General features: G+C 33.7%; 2 protein-coding genes across 2 annotated transcripts in view; one reads left to right on the top strand and one right to left on the bottom strand.

Moving 5' to 3' along the window:
- LOC144837981 (uncharacterized) overlaps positions 1-20,150 on the top strand; it is a 213,204-nt gene that overhangs the window by 59,569 nt on the left and 133,485 nt on the right. The gene's annotated exons all lie outside the window — the stretch shown is intronic.
- On the bottom strand, positions 1,525-19,747 carry LOC144837831 (uncharacterized). The gene is made up of 20 exons (XM_078693106.1): positions 19,713-19,747; positions 18,188-18,244; positions 17,792-17,902; positions 17,171-17,197; positions 16,961-17,035; positions 16,633-16,698; positions 16,474-16,512; positions 15,927-16,015; positions 15,683-15,751; positions 13,613-13,798; positions 13,185-13,285; positions 12,805-12,900; positions 11,929-12,045; positions 11,411-11,564; positions 8,334-8,625; positions 7,357-7,476; positions 5,665-6,611; positions 5,342-5,481; positions 4,866-4,925; positions 1,525-4,530 (listed from the first exon to the last, which is right to left on the bottom strand). Exons 2-20 carry the CDS (start codon positions 18,208-18,210, stop codon positions 4,501-4,503), a joined length of 2,742 nt encoding a protein of 913 aa, XP_078549232.1. The 5' UTR covers positions 18,211-18,244; positions 19,713-19,747; the 3' UTR covers positions 1,525-4,500.

Raw genomic sequence — 20,150 nt, 5'->3', positions numbered from 1 at the left:
CAATATAACAACAGTAAAAATGGGATGGCAGGCCGACTTATCTGGTGTTTCACAGAAAAAAGGGGTTGTGTTTATGGAAGCTCCTGGCCTAAATTGGCACTAAAAACTCCCAAAAAATGCAATATTTAAGTTACAATAAATAAGTTATTGCATAATCATTTATTTTTTGTGTTGAAAATTTACTCGGGTGTCACTAACCTACTAGCATATCCATTGCATGAATATAAATATTATGGCAAGTCACTTTCTAAGAAATCATGTAGGCTTACGTACTCCTCAAAACAAATAAAACATCAAAATTATCTATAAAATTAGCAAATTCTCAGCTGGTGCAGCGCATCTTCCTATATAAAAAAATCATCAAGCTGGTTTGAAAAGGTTGTTTATCAACCCTCTCATGTAGTTGAACAGAAAAGGGATAGTATTTATGCAGGCGCCTTTTACGGTTTGAGTCGAGTTCACACAATATTGGCACTAAAAACAAAAAAAGTGCAATGTAAGTTACAATCATATTATTGCATAATAATTTCTTTTGCGTTGAAACTTCACTTGTGTGTCACTAACTCACTAGGATACCCATTGCATGAATATAAATACATAGTGAGAGTTGATTATCAAGATATAACTGCTCAAAAAACGACTAAAAAATATTAAAATTATCTATAAAATTGGCCAAATCTCAGTTTTTGCATCTTCATAAATAAAAACTTCCTGAAGCTGACAAGTTAAAACTTTAAATGTTGGTTAACAACCCTCTCAAATAGTTGGGAAAAAAAATATAAATAGGGTATGTCAATTAGTTACGAAGATATTGTGTCTGAAAAATCTTGAAAAGTGCATTTACAACTAAATAATTGTAATTTTTCAGTTTTCCTCGCATACAAAATACTTATTTTTAAAATTTAAAATTTTTGATAAGTGTTCACAATATACTGGACTACTCACAGAGAAAAGACAATTGCATTTGGACAAATACTTTTAAAGATATTGGCCCATAAAAGTACCTCCAGACCTCAAAAAGTGCCTTTTTTGCAGTAGTGGGGTACCTTTGACTCTGAGAGGCCATTGCTCAAAAGTGTACAGGTATTTCATGGAGAACTTTTGATATAGTATGGGTAACATATTCATTCCACAATATCAACTTTCAAAATGTAGATCCAAGAGGTGGGAACGAAATCCATGTTCTAGGCATCTTTTGAGCTACTGCTTATGGCCTAACGGTCGATCGTCCGCCTCTCCCGCCGCCGGCGGCCGGCTCTGTATTTTGTCAGAGCCATCCATATTATTATAAAGAGTTACGACATTGAAGATTATAAGCCATTTTTGTGTCAAAGAATTCGCACGCTGAGGGCGCGCGCGTCTTTTTTGTATCAGAGCCATATATATAAAGAGTTACGACATTGAAAATTAGAAGCCATTTTTGTGTCAAAGAATTCGCACGCTGAGGGCGCGCGCGTCTCTTTTGTATAGTGTTTTCCTATAGTTCATGCATTATTTTTAGATTTTTTTGTCTATAGAATAACGCTTATATTCCGTTTTTATTTTAGTAATTAATTTTATTAATGGTATTAATTTGGTAACATATATATATTGTGTCTATAATAACAAAAGAATAAATGCTAGGGCCTACATGCAAGTCAGGATACATCAAAGCATGAACCAATACAAAAAACACACAAATTCACCCCTCTTTTTATACAGTATATGGCTCTCTGTGTGTTTTTGACACAAACTTTCAGAGACTCGTTCATCATTTCATTTGTAATAATTTGCCTTTATTATTTTAATATTGTTCATACCCTATTCAATATATTAACAAATATATTCACGACACTTTATTATTTTATTTAGTCATCAAAGCATGCATTATGAATTGAAAATATTACATAATTGTTATTAATAGGACGTAGTTATGGGATGTTTCGTTCCAAAATCAATCAATCGAACTTTATAATGTACTAGCGCACGCGCGCGCAATATTCTTTGCCGCAAGTACTTCTGTACGCTGTGCACATCGATATTTCACCGTAAAATGTGCAATTACATTTTTTTAAATATAAGAAAAAGTTTAAAGTATTTTCTTGCTCCTATACTTTACATGCATTAACGGAGACAAGTTTGACACAAATTGATCTGCATATCACGTGACTATAATCCAATGTCGTAACTCTTTATATATATGGCTCTGTTTTGTATAGTGTTTTCCTGTAGTTCCATGCATTATTTTTAGATTTTGTCTATGAAATAACGCTTAGATTCCGTTTTTATTTTAGTAATTAATTTTATTAATGGTATTGATTTTTATATATATATTTTTTATAATAAAAAAAAAATAAATGATAGGGCCTACATGGAAGTTAGGATACATCAAAGAATGAACCAATACAAAAAACACACAAATTCACCCCTCTTTTTATACAGTATATGGCTCTCTGTGTGTTTTTGACACAAACTGCGCCGCTAACGTTATTAACATTCAGAGACTCGTTCATCATTTCATTTGTAATAATTTGCCTTTATTATTTTAATATTGTTCATACCCTTTTCAGTATATAACAAATATATCCACGACACTTTATTATTTTATTTAGTCATCAAAGCATGCATTATGAATTGAAAATATTACATAATTGTTATTAATGGGACGTAGTTATGGGATGTTTTGTTCCAAAATCAATCAATCGAACGTTATAATGTACTATTTTATATTAAAAATTGGGCGCGCCAAATTGGGTCCACGTAAGCACAGTGTATTAACATACGGAAAGATATTACAATTCAGTGACTTATTTCTATTTTATATAACTGTGCTCCACTGGCGCCAAATTAGGTCCACTTGAGCACAGTGTATTAACATACGAAAAGATATTAACATTCAGTGACTTATTTCTATTTTATAATCACTGTTCTCCACTGGCTCCAAATTGGGTCCACTTGAGCACAGTGTATTAACCTACGAAAAGATTTTAAAATTCAGTGATTTTTTTCTATTTTATATCACTGTGCTCCCCTGGCTCCAAATTGGGTCCACTTGAGCACAGTGTTATTAACATACGAAAAGATATTAAAATTCAGTGACTTATTTCTATTTCATATCACTGTGCTCCTCACTGGCGCCAAATTGTGTCCACTTGAGCAAAGTGTATTAACATACGAAAAGATATTAAAATTAGTGACTTATTTCTATTTTATTATATAGTGCTAAATTTGATCCACTGGAGCAGCTACCGTAGTAACTATTTCTATTTCGGAAGTAAATAAAGGCATAAATGGCGCTCCGTAGAAGTAGAGAATGCTCGATCGTCGAAATGACGCTCTGAATATACCTCGTATTTTGGCAGGGTACTCGCCAACCCTAATGGAGTGAGTCAGAAGCCTTTTAATTCTATTCTTGGCGTGGAAATTCCTCACACTAAATAATGTGTATAGATTTAATTGGGAGAGAAAATCTGTAAGAGCTTCTATCAAAATACACCGATGTACATTAAATTTGGATTATTAATAAACATTATGGTTGCACAACATACATGAAGCATGGTTGATTTGATTCATTTTTCTCTCACATCTATCACAACATTAACTTAATGACAAATGTTTTAAGAGTTAATTTTAAAAAAAAATAACGATAAATAAAACTGTTTTACATATTTCATGATAATAAATTTTTTTTTAAACATTGTATCTCATAGTCAGCCTATTTTGCAATGCAAAAGTTTACAGAACAATTTCAATTATTAACAAAACTCTAGCATAATTTTCGAAATGTGCTTCTTAAAATATCTACTTTCAAATAATTTTTCTACAGCAAATCAACCTTTCTCGAATTAAAAACAAGAAGTATTTGCGAAAGGTTAACCATTTAATAGCATGGCAGTTACTATACTATGGATGATAAGTCTTTTTTGTTACATTTTTTTACCAATTCTTTTTACCATGATCAATAGTAAATAAGATTTTAAGATTAAATTAACAATTAAATTTCTTGTTTTTTTAAAAGAACATCTTTTTAGTTAGCTCCTTGTTATAACTGAAGGGAAAACTGTATACAATACCATGTTAAGAATACATAATATAATTCACTACCACATTGTGTGGTAAGGAGGCATATAATAGAAATACTTAAATAGTAAACTCCACCACAATTATCTTTACATGATAGTAAACATAAATTTTAACTGCGTTCCAGATCCTTAAATGGTTGACTTTTCTTTGGATCGATAAATGATTTAAACAATTTAGTAGTACACCAAGATAATCAAGACAGGACATAATTTAAACACCAACCAGGTTTTTTTTTTTGGTAAGCAACTTAAAGATTTGATCACCACATTTGAACAAATAACCGTTGATAAGGATGCCAAAAGAGTACAAACCAATATAGAAACATTACGTTAAGGAGTTCCATGGGTATACATTTGCATTCTTTGTCATCTATATTTTATATAAGCTAAAGGTCAAATGAAATGCTAGCTTTGTAATAACAAAACAACATCATCTTGGTTACATTGTACTAGACCAGTTGCTCCACACCTATCAAATAAAAGTAAACATTTAAGATTAGTTTACTAGACCAATACCTTTCTTTAACAAAATGCATATAAACGGCTTACTAAACAGCCAAATAAATATACTTGTTGAGTGTCAACCTATACAATTGCGATGATGAACATGACATTTTTAGTCATTTTTTAGAATTGGTGACACTTAACAAGTATATATACTTTTGGCATAATATAAATAAATTCAACAAAATTGGTTAAAAAATAAGTGCTCAAAAAACTTAATACATAATTTTTGTATATACGTTTATTATAAAATTAGCTGCACTCAAAATAATAAGGTCATTTTATTGCCAAATAACTCACATTTTTCTCTGAAGCATCACCAGTACCACTGCTCCAACCTCCAAATATAGAATTAGATGTCTACAATGATACAAAAGTAACATTTTAGTTTGAATGGATTACCAAACTAGAGCAAAGTTCATTTGGGGGAGGTGTTTTTTTTTGTGTATATGGTAACATGCATAATCAAATAAAAACCCTCTAGATATGAAAAAATATAACACAATTATATATCAAGAAGTGATAAAATAATACAGTAAAAATTGTCTCAGAATGGTAATTTGTAGATCATTGCAATTAATGAATTTTACTACAAACAGAAATGTGTTGTAATACAATTAGCGTGTGTATATATGCATGTGGCGAGGCATTTTTTCAAGGAAATAAACTCGCCAGGGCTTTTATTCTTAATGATGTTCTATGGCAGGTGTTTACTCGAGAGGGATGTTTATTCGAATACAGTAAAATCACTTTTTTTTTAATCATATCAGACTGACCATCATAGCGGCATTCATGTGGAAACCTCCATCCACATTAGTACGTCTACCAATCACACCAGAGGTAGGCAGCTTCTGGTTTTTCAGAAGATTCTCCTCAGATTGTGGAGATGTATGAAGCCAGCTGTTACCTCCATCACCTGTATGTAAATGATGCATAAGCAATGTAATTAGTGAATGTGATCATTTTACAGCCTAGAATCAATTGGTGTAGTAAAGGTGTAGTTTTTTTTTATTAGTTAGCATACCATGATTGGAATAATACATTCTAGACTTGATTGCTTGATTGCCTTTATATTCACATATTATAGTAATTTACTAACCAGGTTTATATGACCAGATACCGATGCCAAGTTCAATACCTGAAGGCAGAGTTGAAAAGCCAGTTGGTGTTCGTCGTCGTTGTTGACGGCTTCGTTCACTACCAATTGGTCTGAGCTTCCTATCTGATAGACCACTTGTGTCATTTGATAGAACAGGACTGGATGATTCCGTGCTTGATCTGGGAGAAGGCAGTATAGTAACATTACAGAGATTGGACGATATAGGACCGCTTCGATTGAAACCTGGAGCTTTTGACTTTTCTACAACATCTGCAATGTGTGTTTCAGGTAGTGAAATGGGTCCAACTGCCTTAGCTTGGGGTGGCTGACCAATAGGTCCAACCCTGAACATATCAGTAGAAGCCATTGAAGATGCATCAGAAAACAGGTTGTATGTTCGTGTAGTAGTTGTTGTCACCGTCACAGAAGAGGGAGTCACTGTACTTTGAACACCAACGGAAGTAGGGCGACTTATAACCTGTTCACTGAAGTGTGAATTAGGAGTTCCAACGGCTGGCTGTATCATTGAATGGTTACCAATGTGATGCTGTACTGGCGGAGTGTGACCACTTATAGCATGAGGATTTCTAACAGCTACATCTACTGGCATTCTGTTGGGAAAGTTGACAGGTGTCTGCATACCTGGTGATGGCATTCTAGGTGATGTTTGTATAGCTGGATGTCTTATATGCATACCAACGCTTGAATTATCAGGAGGCATAGGAATTGGTGACATTCCAGGTGCCGGGGGCCTAACCATTGTAGCAGTTGGATGTCTCTGAAGCACAGATGGACCAGGTGGATAACCAACAGAGTTGATGCGAGATGTAGAGGATGTGACAGTAGCAGTGACCACCGAAGAATTGTGGGATAAATGAGCCTTTTTAAATTTTGGTATGATCTCATCTAACTCTTTCTTCACTGTAGGTACAGCTACTTTTTTAGACCTGAAACAAATCAAATCAATATTTATTTTCTTCCAAACAAGTACATACATATGTCCATATAATTTAAAGATGTATTGTCCCTTTGACTAATTCCAAACAAATTTAAAAAAAAAGATTTCGAAAAAAAGTGGGTCATTTTGAAGTATCATACTAGTTATTAACTTTCACCAAAAATTAGTTGAAAAAAAATCATTTTAACTGAAATACAGACGTTTTTTTTGTTAAAAAAATAACTTTGACTTCCAGTCAAAGTTTTCGATCAAAACATACCCCATAGTGAAACGCGCTTGTTTGGCTACTCTGTATGCATAATCATAAAACTTCCTTGTGATCTGTGTCCTTGAAGAACACCTTGTCAACCGTGACGAGTTGTAAACAATCCTAATTAGCATCGTACATAATGCATACTCACGGTTTGAAATCTTTGTTTACTTTCGCTCGCGAAGATTTTCCTGACGAAATGTAATCAAATTAATTTACTTGTTAATTACATAAACTTGTTTTTGGCTCGAATTTTCGACTATCCTATTGGTGCAGTTCCTGCTGTTTCTTAGGCTCAAATCTAACCCTAGTCATCAGCGCAAGCTTAGTGGTCTAGAGGTCTGAATGCTAGGCTAGTGATCTGAAGCTCATCGGTTCGAGTTCCACCCACAGGCATTCTCAGAGTAGGGCATGCATTCATAAATCATTATCAGTTAAGTTGCATATTGAGTGTTTTTTTTTCACAATCAAAATGTAAACTAACCTTCGTACAACTTTCCAGCCATCGTCTCGTCGTTGCGCTGTTTTAGTGCCTACTGATGCCACTAAGTTGTTATCTCCCATTAGCGAGATTGGTGTCAAACCATTGTAATCCTTAGATACCCTGTAAAAGAATTTTTTAAGATGTATTGTCCCTTGAAACAAAAAAAATGAAGGTCAAAATATTCTAAATTTAAATTGGCCATATCAAAGTAATATTAAAGTTATTCACTTTAAGTCGAAAATTCGAGCCAACAAGTTTACGTAATTAACAGGTAAATTAATTTGATTACATTTCATCTGGAAAATCGTCATGAGCGAAAGTAAACAAAGATTTCCAACCACGAGTATGCATTATGCATGATGCTAATTAGGATTGTTTACAACTCGCCACGGTTGAGAAGGTGTTTTCACACAGATCGCGAAGAAGTTTTATGATTATGCATACAGAGTAGCCAAAAAAGCGTGTTGCATTATGAGATATGTTTTGATCGAAAACTTTGACTGGAAGTCAAAGTTATTTTTTTAACCAAAAAACGTCTGTATTTCAGTTAAATGATTTTTTTTTCGACTAATTTTTGGTGAAAGTTAATAACTATTATGATACTTCAAAATGACCCACTTTTTTCGAAAAATGTATTTTTTTATTTTTTTGGAATTAGTCAAAGGGACAATACATCTTTAAGCTAATCATTAACACTTTTATAGCGCCCATTTCTATGAAAAGCTCATAATCAGCGGCACTTCACATTCACATTGGTTAAAACAAAAATCTTTAAACAATTCGTTCTTATTATACTGATGTTTCATTATTCTCACTTGCTCTTATTATTTCTTTGTAACCATGTTAAAGGGCCAACTGAGACAAGTTTACTTATAGGTTGATCTTCATTTTTATGCTATTTTGCGTTCTAATTTTAATCATTAAATGTGAAACCAGGTTACCAAAACAATAGATCTTAATCTAATTTAAATACTTACATTGGCTTTTCGATATGTCTATTACTATTTGCTTTTGTGTCTTTCGATGGCCTTTTTCTCCTCCCTCGATCATTCTTAGTATTTTCTCCTGATGTTTTATGATGTAGATCATTCTTAGAACGTTTTACTTCATTCTTCTCACTCTCTTTGGTGCTTGCTACGACCGATTTTTTGGTGAGCGCTTTCTCTTTTCGGTTGCTTGACTGAGGTGCTACAGTGTCCGTAGTTCGAACTTTGCCAAATGTTGTTGTGGTTGTGACACTTGGAGCTTCTATCGGTACTGTTTCTTCAACTAAACAATTTAATAAGAAAAAATAAAAGATTAGAAGTAAATTAGAACATTGTATTCAAAATTTATTGATATTCAGTCATGTTTTGTCAATTTTGAATAATATTCATAATTATGTACATAATTTGATTGTGTTCTATTAAAGCAAATTATAATTTTGATTTGATTTATTAATGAAAATCAAGAAATGCATTTTAAATTCCACTTCAGATTTTATTATATAGACAGAGTTGCATCAAGGCAATCTACCAACAGGACAGTGAGCTCGCCTTGTCAAGATAGGAACTCGTAACAATCCTTTGATCTTATGTCTGGCTGCGACAAATACCAATTGTACTGTACTATGAACATATTCTCTATGGCCCACAGTGTCTGTTAAGGGATGTAGAACTGATCATGTAGCAGCCAGAGTTAAACCCATTGCTCAGCATCCTGTTGTTAGATTGCCTTGTAGACAGGCAGCCCAGAGACATTTGGTTAGATGAGCTAGGTACCAATATCTGACTATTTAAGTGTGTTGGGGGTCACTTGAAGTCAATGAAAATGGGAGTCTGCCGGGTACTCCCTGCGTCTAGACCGGGGGACCCCGAAAGGTGCTAAAAAATCGGCACCGGTTAGATGAGAGAGATACCACCTAATTTTATCACCATGGGATGCCTAATGGCATCCTTATACCAGTATCACAAACGACAGACTTTTTGTCTGCTGCAATAGGCCCACCAGACCCCCCGAGGAAGGGCCTAAAATGGGGATAGCATAGATGAGTGTAGGTACCACTCAAAATTAATGCCAAATGAACAAGTTGTGTTCATACAATACTAAATGGATAACAACAGACTAATTGTCTGCTGCACCGCAAGTACCAGACACCCCAAAGTTAGACTAGAGACCCCCATTCCCCCAACTAGCCCAGCTTAGATATTGTAAATACCACCAGCAACCAATGTTATATGATTTATCACAATGTAAGCAATATCAAATGACCTATTACAGATTATTTGTACACTGCCTTGGCCCTGGCAGACCCCTCTAAAGTTAGACTAGAGACCCCCCTTTCCCCAACTAGCCCAGCTTAGATATTGTAGATACCACCAGCAACCAATGTTATATGATTTAGCACATTGTAAGCAATACCAAATGACCTATTAGGCCTACAGACTATCTGTACACTGCCTTGACCCTAGCAGACCCCTCTAAAGTTCGACGTTCGACTAGAGACCCCATTTACCCCAAGTATAGCCTACCTTAGATATTATAGATCCAGCAGCAAAAAAAACCCCCCAAAACAGCATGTTTAATTGAATAAAGTTTAAATTTAATCAAACTAACACAAAACAATTGAAAATATATCCCATAAATGACGATAAAATGACCATTACCATTCTAAAGGGAAAAATAGCATAGCATTGGGCTACAGTACTTTTATTGTAAAACTAACTTTGTTCAAAATAATGATTAATATACACTTCTAATAAAGCATTGGGCTAGATATGTAGTACTGTATCTATTAAAAAAGGTACTTAAACAAAATTAGTATAATCTTTTATAATAAGCATTGGGCTACAGTACTTGTTGAAAATATATTTTAATATACTCCTCTAATTAAGAATTTGGCTACAACTACAGTTTTTTACTTACAAAATGTTAATGTTGTTAATGTTAATAGTACATAATAACTACATTAAATTATTATTATACTCTTCTAAAAACCATTGGGCAACAGATTTTTTTTAACTTAAAATTGTATATACAGTAGGTCTATAAATAGTTCAGTATGTTGTACTGTCCCTAGAAAAAAGGTATTTCAAGTTATTTCTGTAAAACTACAGCGTTTAGTCAGAAAATATGTTTTAGGTACATTCCAACCATATCATACATTGAAAAGTTTTTATCATTTGGCTTTATATAAGTTTTAAGTGAAACTATTTTTCCCTTTAGAATGGTAATGGTCATTTTATCGTCATTTATGGGATATATTTTCAATTGTTTTGTGTTAGTTAGATTAAAGTTAAACTTTTTCATATAAACATGTTGTTTTGGGTTTTTTTTTTTTTTGCTGCTGGTGGTATCTACAATATCTAAGGTAGGCTATGGGGGAAGGGGGGTCTCTAGTCTAACTTTAGGGTGTCTGGCACTTGCGGTGCAGCAGACAATTAGTCTATTATTGTATGAACACAACTTGTTCATTTGGCATTAATTTTGAGTGGTACCTCACTCATCTATGCTATCCCCATTTTAGGCCCTCCCTTGGGGGGGTCTGGCGGGCCTATTGCAGCAGACAAAAAGTCGGTCGTTTGTGATACTGGTATAAGGATGCCATTGGGCATCCCATGGTGGAAAAATTAGGTGGTATCTCTCTCATTTAACTGGTGCCGATTTTTTATCACCCTTCGGGGTCCCCCGGTCTAGACGCAGCAGGGGGTACCCGGCAGACTCCTATTTTCATTAACTTCAAGTGACCCCCAACACACTTAAATAGTCATATATTGGTACCTAGTTCATCTAACCAAATGTCTCTGGGCTGCCGGTCTATTGGTTGCATGATCAATGATTATCAATTGACATCTAAATTTGTTGTTAATCTCTTTGAATCTATACATACTGCACAAAGAAAGGCAGTCTTTAATTAGTGTTAGACATCCTCAATTGTTAAATCCCAATTAAATTTTTAGTTTGATTGTATAGTTTCAAGTTTCAAGTTTCAAGTTCCATGGTTGCGAATTGACACCCACCCAGTCATCATTTCTTCTTTTACAGCTAAAATCATTCTAATGGAATGTATACATACTCTGAGCTGGAGTCTTTTCATCTTCCTCGTCATCTTCCTCTTCAGGCTTCTGTGATTGGTCATTGGCTGGTTTCACAGCTTTCTTTTCTCTCTTCTTTAATTTTTTCTTTTCTTTTCGTTTAGCAGCAGCAGCTTTTCTATTTTCTATTCTTGACTGCAAAACAATGATTTCATATTTAATTTTACAGTATTATTAGTTCAATGAATTTCTAGTAAAAATCATGTTTTAGGAAATTTCATCATTATTATTTTTTAAATACAAATTGTCTTTCCCTTATTAGGAATGACTGATGATTAAACTATGTCATATTAGTTCATTAAACTATGTCATATTAGTTCATTATGCACATGCATAGATATTTGGGCCCCTCACTCACCTCGACACAAGTTTAATGGTTTCTAGGTTCAGGTAACAACGCATTGATTGACCTGACCTAGGTTGGTTGTCGGTCCCCAATTGTCGCAAATCGAAAACTCCCTAATATCTGTAATATATATATAAATGAAAATGATTTTACCTTCTCAGATTCTTGTTCTTCTAGTAGTTTATCTGCATTTTTTTCTGCTTCAGCGGCTTTTCTATCTTTGGCCGTGACAATTATCTCCATACACTGATGACATTTCTTTAGTAGTTCCTAAAAGGAAAAGAAATAAAAATGGATTTAAAAACAGCTTCAGGAAAAGGAAAAATGGGAAATATGTATATTGGTTTCAGATATGTGGCTTATTGTTGTTTTCTTCGTTTTTATATATTTAGGAAAATTGCCCAAGATAACCATAAGACAAACATATACATTAGATGCTCTACATAAACAAAGTCTTTGGGAGTGGAGTTATAATTTGTCATTAGAAAAAATCCTGACAAATGACAGGATTTGAACCCTTGGATTTGATAGCCAAGTACAGTATCATAACCAATCCACAACTCCACTGCCACCAAGCCACAACTCCCCTCCCACCAAGCAACAACTCCACTCCCACCAAGCCACAACTTCACTCCCACCAAGCCACAACTCCACTGCCACCAAGCCACAACTCCACTCCCACCAAGCCACAACTCCACTCCCACCAAGCCACAACTCCACTCCCACCCAGCCACAACTCCACTCCCACCAAGCCACAACTCCACTCCCACCAAGCCACAACTCCACTCCCACCAAGCCACAACTCCACTCCCACCAAGCCACAACTCCACTCCCACCAAGCCACAACTCCACTCCCACCAAGCCACAACTCCACTCCCACCAAGCCACAATTCCACTCACGATATTGCATGTCGGATATTTCACTAAAATAATTAATTAAAAGTTCACTTCCACCTTGGTAAAAACTGAATCATAACTAAATAAAACAATGTTTGTTTCAGGTATGTGGCTGGTAACTGATATGTTTACCTTATCTGAAATGGTAGCAATAAACTTCTTACATTCTGTATCTGATGGAAATTGGTTGACATGTTCAACCATCCATTTTACAACTTTCACATGACCCTAAAAAAATCACAATGAGAGAAAAACAAGGTATACTCTATGCAAAATGACACATGTAGTGTTATACCCTACATTGAGGAAACAAGAAATTAACAAATTATCAATTGTAACTTCAGTAATCTTCTAACAATTTTATATTTGTTACATGTTACAGTACCAGTTCTTTTTCATCATCATGAATAGCACAAGAAACTGTTACCAATATTATATAATAATTAAAATCAATAGTCGCATGTGTACATAAATGTCAATACTCAAATTATTCATTAACAATTGTTTCAAACCTTGCGGAAGGCTGCCATAAGGCAGGAAACCTTGCGATTATTTTGGCTATCAATGTCAGCTTTGGCATTAACCAACAGTTGTACAACTTCCAAATGACCACCTAAAATGAGAAAAAAATTATTCTAGAAAGTGCTCCAAATTTATTTTATAAACATAAATTTTAACAATTAACATAGTTATATAACTTCAAAGATTTTATAAGCCTAACGCTTGGTTTCCACTAGGACACAACACAAGGACGAAAGAAAAGTAATTTGACAAAGCGCAAACGATGCATTATCCCAACCGTCGCTGGTCAACTCGCTTGTGTTGAGCCTACATCCTTCTGTTGTGTCCTAGTGGGAACCAATCTTAATAATGCATCTTTTATCAAAGAATTTAACTTAATTTGCTTCTAGTAGTATTAAAAAAAACAAACAAGAATTACCATTGCAGGCGAGCCATAGTGGAGAATTGCCTTTCTTATTTTTCTTGTCTACATCGGCATCATATTGGAGTAGTAGTTCCACAAACCAATAATGCCCTTTATCCGCAACAGTGGTTAATGCTGTATCCCTTGACGATGGAACTAGTACAGCATTCACATCGGCACCTTTTTCAATAAGAACTCTGCCTACATACAATATATAAAAGATGATATTTGAAACATATTGCTAGCTTATAAGATCATTCAAATTATTTTTACCTATTGCATGCATATTATGCTTACATTATATTTTAGATTTAACGCTTAAGACGCATGACCCCTCCAATTGTGGACCAGTCCACTCCACATCCAATCGGTATACACACACTGTACAGCCTAGATGGACGCCGGGGATGTCCAGGACTGACTGACGGCTGCGGCTGGCTGCCAAAGTCAGCCGTAGACATCAGGAGCGAGATCTCTGAAATCCGACGGTGGTCCAAATTGGAGGGGTACACTGCATCATTTTTGATTTTTAACTCCCTTCATGATTGCATTATATTTCTATGATATGTTTTTATTATGCTTGATCTCATTTCTTATATTTTATATTCTTTTTTTTTTTTTTTTTTCGCCTGTCTTTCAAAATTGTCATTTATTGTAATTGTAATGTGTCCATCTATGTTTTATGCTTAGGGACTACAAAGACAAGCCACTTTGGCTTCTGTGTGTCTTGACCATAAACTATGTAAACTATCTGTTGATGTTGAATAAATGTTGTTAATACAAAAAAAAAATCAAAATATATAACAAGGTTAGAATTACATATATATTTTAGTGTAAAAGAACAATGATTCAAACATACTTCTCTTGTTTTGAGGTTGATCTGGAAAGATTAAGAACATCAAGTCTTTTAAAGACATGATTCCATTATTTATTGGTTATCCGCAACTTATTGGTTATCCGCAACTTAGTTGTTATAGTAAGTTACTAAGTTATATCAAGGGCAAACTTTCTATGGATAAAAAATGGCACGTTTCACAAGAAGCTACGCGCGCACGCGCATTTAAAATGCGCAAAATTAATTTATAATCAACTTTCTACGCTGATTGTGACATTTTGAGCATGTCAAAAATTCCCACGCGAGCGAAAAAAATTACGCGCAAGGTGCGCACGGAGCATGAAAATCATGTGTTTTTCTCTTGAATTATAATTTTACAGTCTTTCCTAGTCATTTTGAAAAAGATTGACATCATTTCAAATTAAAATGACGTCATACGAACAGGTTCAATTAGACCATTTGCGCGCGTTTTAGTTGCAAAAGTGACAAAATATTGTCAAAATTATGCCTATTTTTAATCTATTATAGCTCCTCAGGATCATCCATGACCCCCATTTTTTAAATTTAATATGTAAGCAGATATGTTGTAGATATGAATTCATGCAGAATCTTGGATGTTATGACGTCATCGTATGGCCACACGAATGTAAAATATAGGATTTTTTACTCTTTCGTTATTGCTCATCACATTAAATAGAGCGCATCTCACTTTTACGTGCCTAAAATTCTTCAAATTTGTTTTAATGTAATTATTTAGATAATTATCTGCTAAAATTGTTATCTTTATATGCCAATTTGATGACGTCATCGTGTTAATAATTGGATTTAAAAGATGGGTCTCGTAATTTCGTCTATGTTACTCTGTATATAACATACAGTGTATTCTGTAAACACTGTAATATGCTGTATGCTACAAAATAGGTACAATTCAGCACTGTAAACATTCGTAATTCATGTCATAGGATGGCATAATAATTGTCGAAGTTCATATAGTTTAAAGTATGTGCATGTTGCGTTTGCGCGGATAACCCGAACTCGTCAAAGTGACGAGTTCAAATCTAGTTTTATTTTCAGAATGTTCTAAATAAAAAAATTAAATTATAAATGAAGATTAAAAAAAAAAGACATTCATTATTTGTATAATATCTATATTTTTTATGGATACTGAGTAACAAATAAAAAGCAAAAAATGAATCTTTGTTTCACTAGAATTGGTACTGCAGAAATTGGTTGAATACACTTCTCCATACCTGATGATGTATGCACATCTTGAAAATCTTCAACTTCGTCACTTATTTTCGTGGGTGGAAGAGTTGGTTCTAAGGAAAAATTAAATTATTAAAGTTTAAATTGTAAGATAAAATTTATTGTTTAACCTAATCGCATGCATTTTATCTCTCTGGTGCTAGGTTGTAAATAACTTTTTAAACTTCAATGACCATCGACAAGAACATGCTTAAATAATGTTAACATAAAATGTTAAATTAATGTTACCTTTCACCATGCATAGTTGTTTAACATCATGCAAATTAACTTTTTTTGCTCTAGATGTGGTAAACTTTTTTTTCCGATTTTCAGCATTTCTGTTAATATCAAAATGAAACACATAAAGACAACTTTTTCCTGTGCATTGAAAAAGTTGCATGGTAAGTAATCAGTTTTATTGTTTATTTTAAAGCTTGTTTGTTAATCCTGGTTCAATGAACAATTTGAATGTATATTGAATGTGTTTGTGTTGATTCAGTAATGCATGCTCTAATAAAGCTCCCTGGTTGGATCTGCCAAAAGTGTAAAATTACCAAAGACTACATAATGCCCTCATGCTTATTTTACTAATATTCCAAAACATTTCATGCAATATAGATTCTTCAAATTTTCATTGAACTTCCTTTTGGAAGTTAAAATTGAAATCCAAGTGAGTTGATTTTATTATTTTCCAGTATTAGTATATTAGTATCAAAAAAGATGCCAATACAAATGGTTACCAATACAATATACTTTTAGGAAGAGTAACAGCTATAAAATGCATCATTTCACTTACTCTAAATATTCGTTCATTCCATCGTTTTGGAATTCAGTCCTAAAAAAAAACATTAAAGTGAGACAATGAGAGAAAAACACATGTTTTGGGTGTGTTCACAGTTCATCTATGAATAGTTTATTATAAAAATTATAAAATGTAAAAGTATAAATAAATTACCTCGAACCTGGATACGTGACCGGGTAGGGAGAACCAGTAGTCTGTAATTCCCTGGGTTGGTCTCTCCTGAAAGTAGAAATTTCACAACAGAAATAAAGCCTAATTAAAAAATATTTTCAGTAACCTAAATTTAAAAAAAACATTTTGGGAGGCAGAATTTATAGTTGGGGTGGTAAATTATTTCTAAATGTGAGTCCAGATAATCTAATATTGTGTTGGAATGAGTTTTATGGGTAGGTACAGAAATTTATTTTGAGATCGTGTGTGTAAAGATTGAGAGACGAATTGACTACTTTGCAGTCCTACATGTTTTTGGTAATCAGCTTACATTTCAGGTGTTGCAATTTTTGTTTCACTCGGTTCAATGGATGCTGCTTCACTAGATTTGGCAGAATCTGCCAAACTATTTAAAACAAAATCAACATTATAAATTGCTAATTTACCAACATGTATAAAAAATGTTATACAAATACATTTAACAAGATAATTATTTATAATAAGAAAAACTTGCATCTTGTTATTGTCGGTTGATGCATACCTGAACACTCCGGTGTCTGAAACCACTCTGTAGCAAGAATAATAATAATGAAACAAAATTAATCAATTTGATTTACATAATTTTAAAATCCAATGGTGGTACAGTAAAAATATTTCACTTGAAAGATGTATTGTACCTCCAAAAAATTACTTTAAATACGCCATTTTGCAGATTTAATAAAGTTACTCAGTTCTGTAGAGGGGCAGGGGGACAAGATATCTTTAACGTACAGTATATAAAATATACATTTTCACAAATGGTGGCTCAATGGGCCAAATTGCATGTAATATTAATGTCAAATACCACCCTCCTTTCCGAGAATTTGAATTCACAGTCCCTGAGCATTTTCATGAGTAAACATTTTATAATTGAATATAATAGGCCTGGATGTGACACATACATACAACATCAGCATTCCAAACTGGTCTAATATATTATTCATATACTATAATTTATAAGAATGTTCTTAACTTGTGTTTTCCATATTAGATTATTTCGGGTCTAACACCATGTTACCATTATGGGAGAAATAAATTGACAATGTTATGAAAATAATTTACTGAAGCATTTTGAAAACAAACCTATTTAATACATTTTTAAATAAATAATGAACAAACTTACAATCCTCTATCACCCATTGAATCCTGACTGAAGAATCCAGAATCCACATTTCTGGAGATATCTATCTGATCATCATCATCATCAGAAACCTTCACTGGTTTTTTCTCATCGCTGTAAAAAGAAATATTCAGTAGTGCTATGTGTATACAGTGGTGTCTCTAACATTGAGCATGTGAATTTTTTAAGGCAATCCGCAACAATCAAAAAAAGCAAAACTAATATTTTTAAACTATTTAAATTTTCACTGATGATGTGCATGTGGGAACATGCTGTACCATCAATTTAAAATTCTCCATTACACTTTTGCTGGAATATTAAATAACTTTTAATTAAATGTGCAGTAGCACCTTGAAAGAGAAATAGACTTAATTTGAAAGTAAAAATAAAATATCTTACAAAAAATCTCTTTCTTCTGTCATTTTCACACCAGTTGAATCACAAGGAACCTTGTCACTTAAAAAAAATTACAAGAAGTATATAATTTCATTGTTCAATTAGTGAGTAATTCTACTGTAGATTTAACACACAAAAAATACCATTCATTTATTCCGTTTCAATTTGATTTTAAAATATTTTTAAAAATTGGTAACACTCGTCCTACTCTGATCCAGGATTTGAAATAGGGAGGAAGGGGGGGGGGGGGGTGCCAGACACAAAGTATTTGAGCCACAGGCCCCATGGTGTGGCCTGTGGTGAAGCGAATTTTGACACCCCTAGATGGTCGGAAATGCTACTCTCGCACATAAAATTCATGATAAATGAATACTCCCATGTATTGCACAGCAAAACGATCAGACTTTTTCCGCGGTTAAACAGAGGTTACAACATTTTTTGTGTATGTTAGATGCATGTTTTCTGTGTGTTCTTCACACAGAGTCAGCAGTGTTTTGTTTTGATTTGCATACCATAGACCTGAAGCCTACAGATGCACTCGGAATTTCAACCATTGGTATCATTAAATAAATTAAATGTATGCGGTATTCAGTCTATAATACGAAGCTATATGGCTTCCCCCTCCCCTTGAATCCACCCCTAAATCAGTCCGGCGAGACTGGTAGTATGCCTGATGCCTACTACAATTTTTCCTCTGATAATATAGGGGATCCGTTCCTGAACCTGACCGAAACATTTAATAACTTACTTGCTTGTGTTTGTCATCTTTTTATCAGTCATATTACAGTACATTAACTCTTAAATTCTTGAACTTTGACTCTTGTTATATTGTACTGTGTATTGTGATATTTTGTATATTTTGTAAGATCATTTTAATTCAGATCTTTTTATTTGAATTGCCCCGTGTGGGATGATTAAAGAATTTTGAATTGAATTGAAATATCATTTTTAGCCATGAACCCTGCAAAAGGACTGGGCTGGATGGACAGTGGTACGTTAAAAAAGCATAAGGAATGAATGCAATCACTAAAAATTATCCATATACCAAAATAAAAAATTGTTTTTTGGTGGCTGAGATGGATTTACCCTCGAGAGTTAATTGTATTTTCATCAATAAAATCATACTTTGATTTAAAATTTATCAAATGCAATTAACACTCTAAATATAATATCCTATTTTGTACAATTTACACTTTCTGGTAAGGCTTGATAATATAACCCAACCATAAAGCAATAATAATAATGCAATAAAATATACGTTTTCTGGGCCCGATCGTCTTGGGCCCGATCGTCCGTGGTCCCGATCGTCTGCTCCCCGCGCCAAAAGGGCTAGGCCTAGGCTAGAGCCGGCCTAGGCTAAAGTTTAATGGCTTTATAATTGAAAAATGGACTAAAGAATCTATTCTTTATTAGTCCATGATTGAACCTCCAACCACTAAAATAAATATTATTTATATATAACCGCCTAGGCCTAGCATATATATATGAATAAGTTATTAAATCAAAAACTGTTTGTTTGTTTACTTACCTTTCCGTCCGCAAAATGTGTGTTACTACTCTCTCTCTCCCCTCAGTTCAGTTTGAAGTTTTAGAACACGACGACAAACGGGTCCACCTAAAAACCGGAAAAAACCGGAAAAAACCGGAAAACGAGTAAAAAAGAAGAAACCGGAAGGAAACAAAAAATACCAGAAGAAACCTACGAAAGCCCATTAATGCCATTTTAAGTATATGTTTTTCGAACGTAATCCGTTCTAACGAATTAGTAATTCGTTTGAACGGATTAATAATCTGTTCAAACGAATTGCAACATATACAACAAGTGCCATTTAAAGTATATGTTGTAATTGTTTAAACGGATTACTAATCCGTTCAAACGAATTACTAATTTGTTTAAACGGATTACTAATTTGTTCAAACGAATTACTAATTCGTTCAAACGAATTACTAATTTGTTTAAACGGAT

This window comes from Antedon bifida, chromosome 3, assembly GCF_963402885.1.
Source record: "Antedon bifida chromosome 3, ecAntBifi1.1, whole genome shotgun sequence".
NCBI classification, from domain to species: domain Eukaryota; kingdom Metazoa; phylum Echinodermata; class Crinoidea; order Comatulida; family Antedonidae; genus Antedon; species Antedon bifida.
Note: the sequence above shows the minus strand (reverse complement) of the source record. Positions and strands in the feature narration are given on the sequence as shown.

What these genes read in the sequence shown, in the direction of transcription:
- LOC144837831 (XM_078693106.1), bottom strand. Translation starts at nt 18,210, where the DNA reads ATGACAGAAGAAAGAGATTTTTT. An exon ending in GGAATGAACGAATATTTAGA is followed by an intron (nt 16,016 to 16,473) that starts GTAAGTGAAATG and finishes TGATATTAACAG; the next exon opens with AAATGCTGAAAATCGGAAAA. An exon ending in GGCTGGAAAGTTGTACGAAG is followed by an intron (nt 6,612 to 7,356) that starts GTTAGTTTACAT and finishes GATTTGTTTCAG; the next exon opens with GTCTAAAAAAGTAGCTGTAC.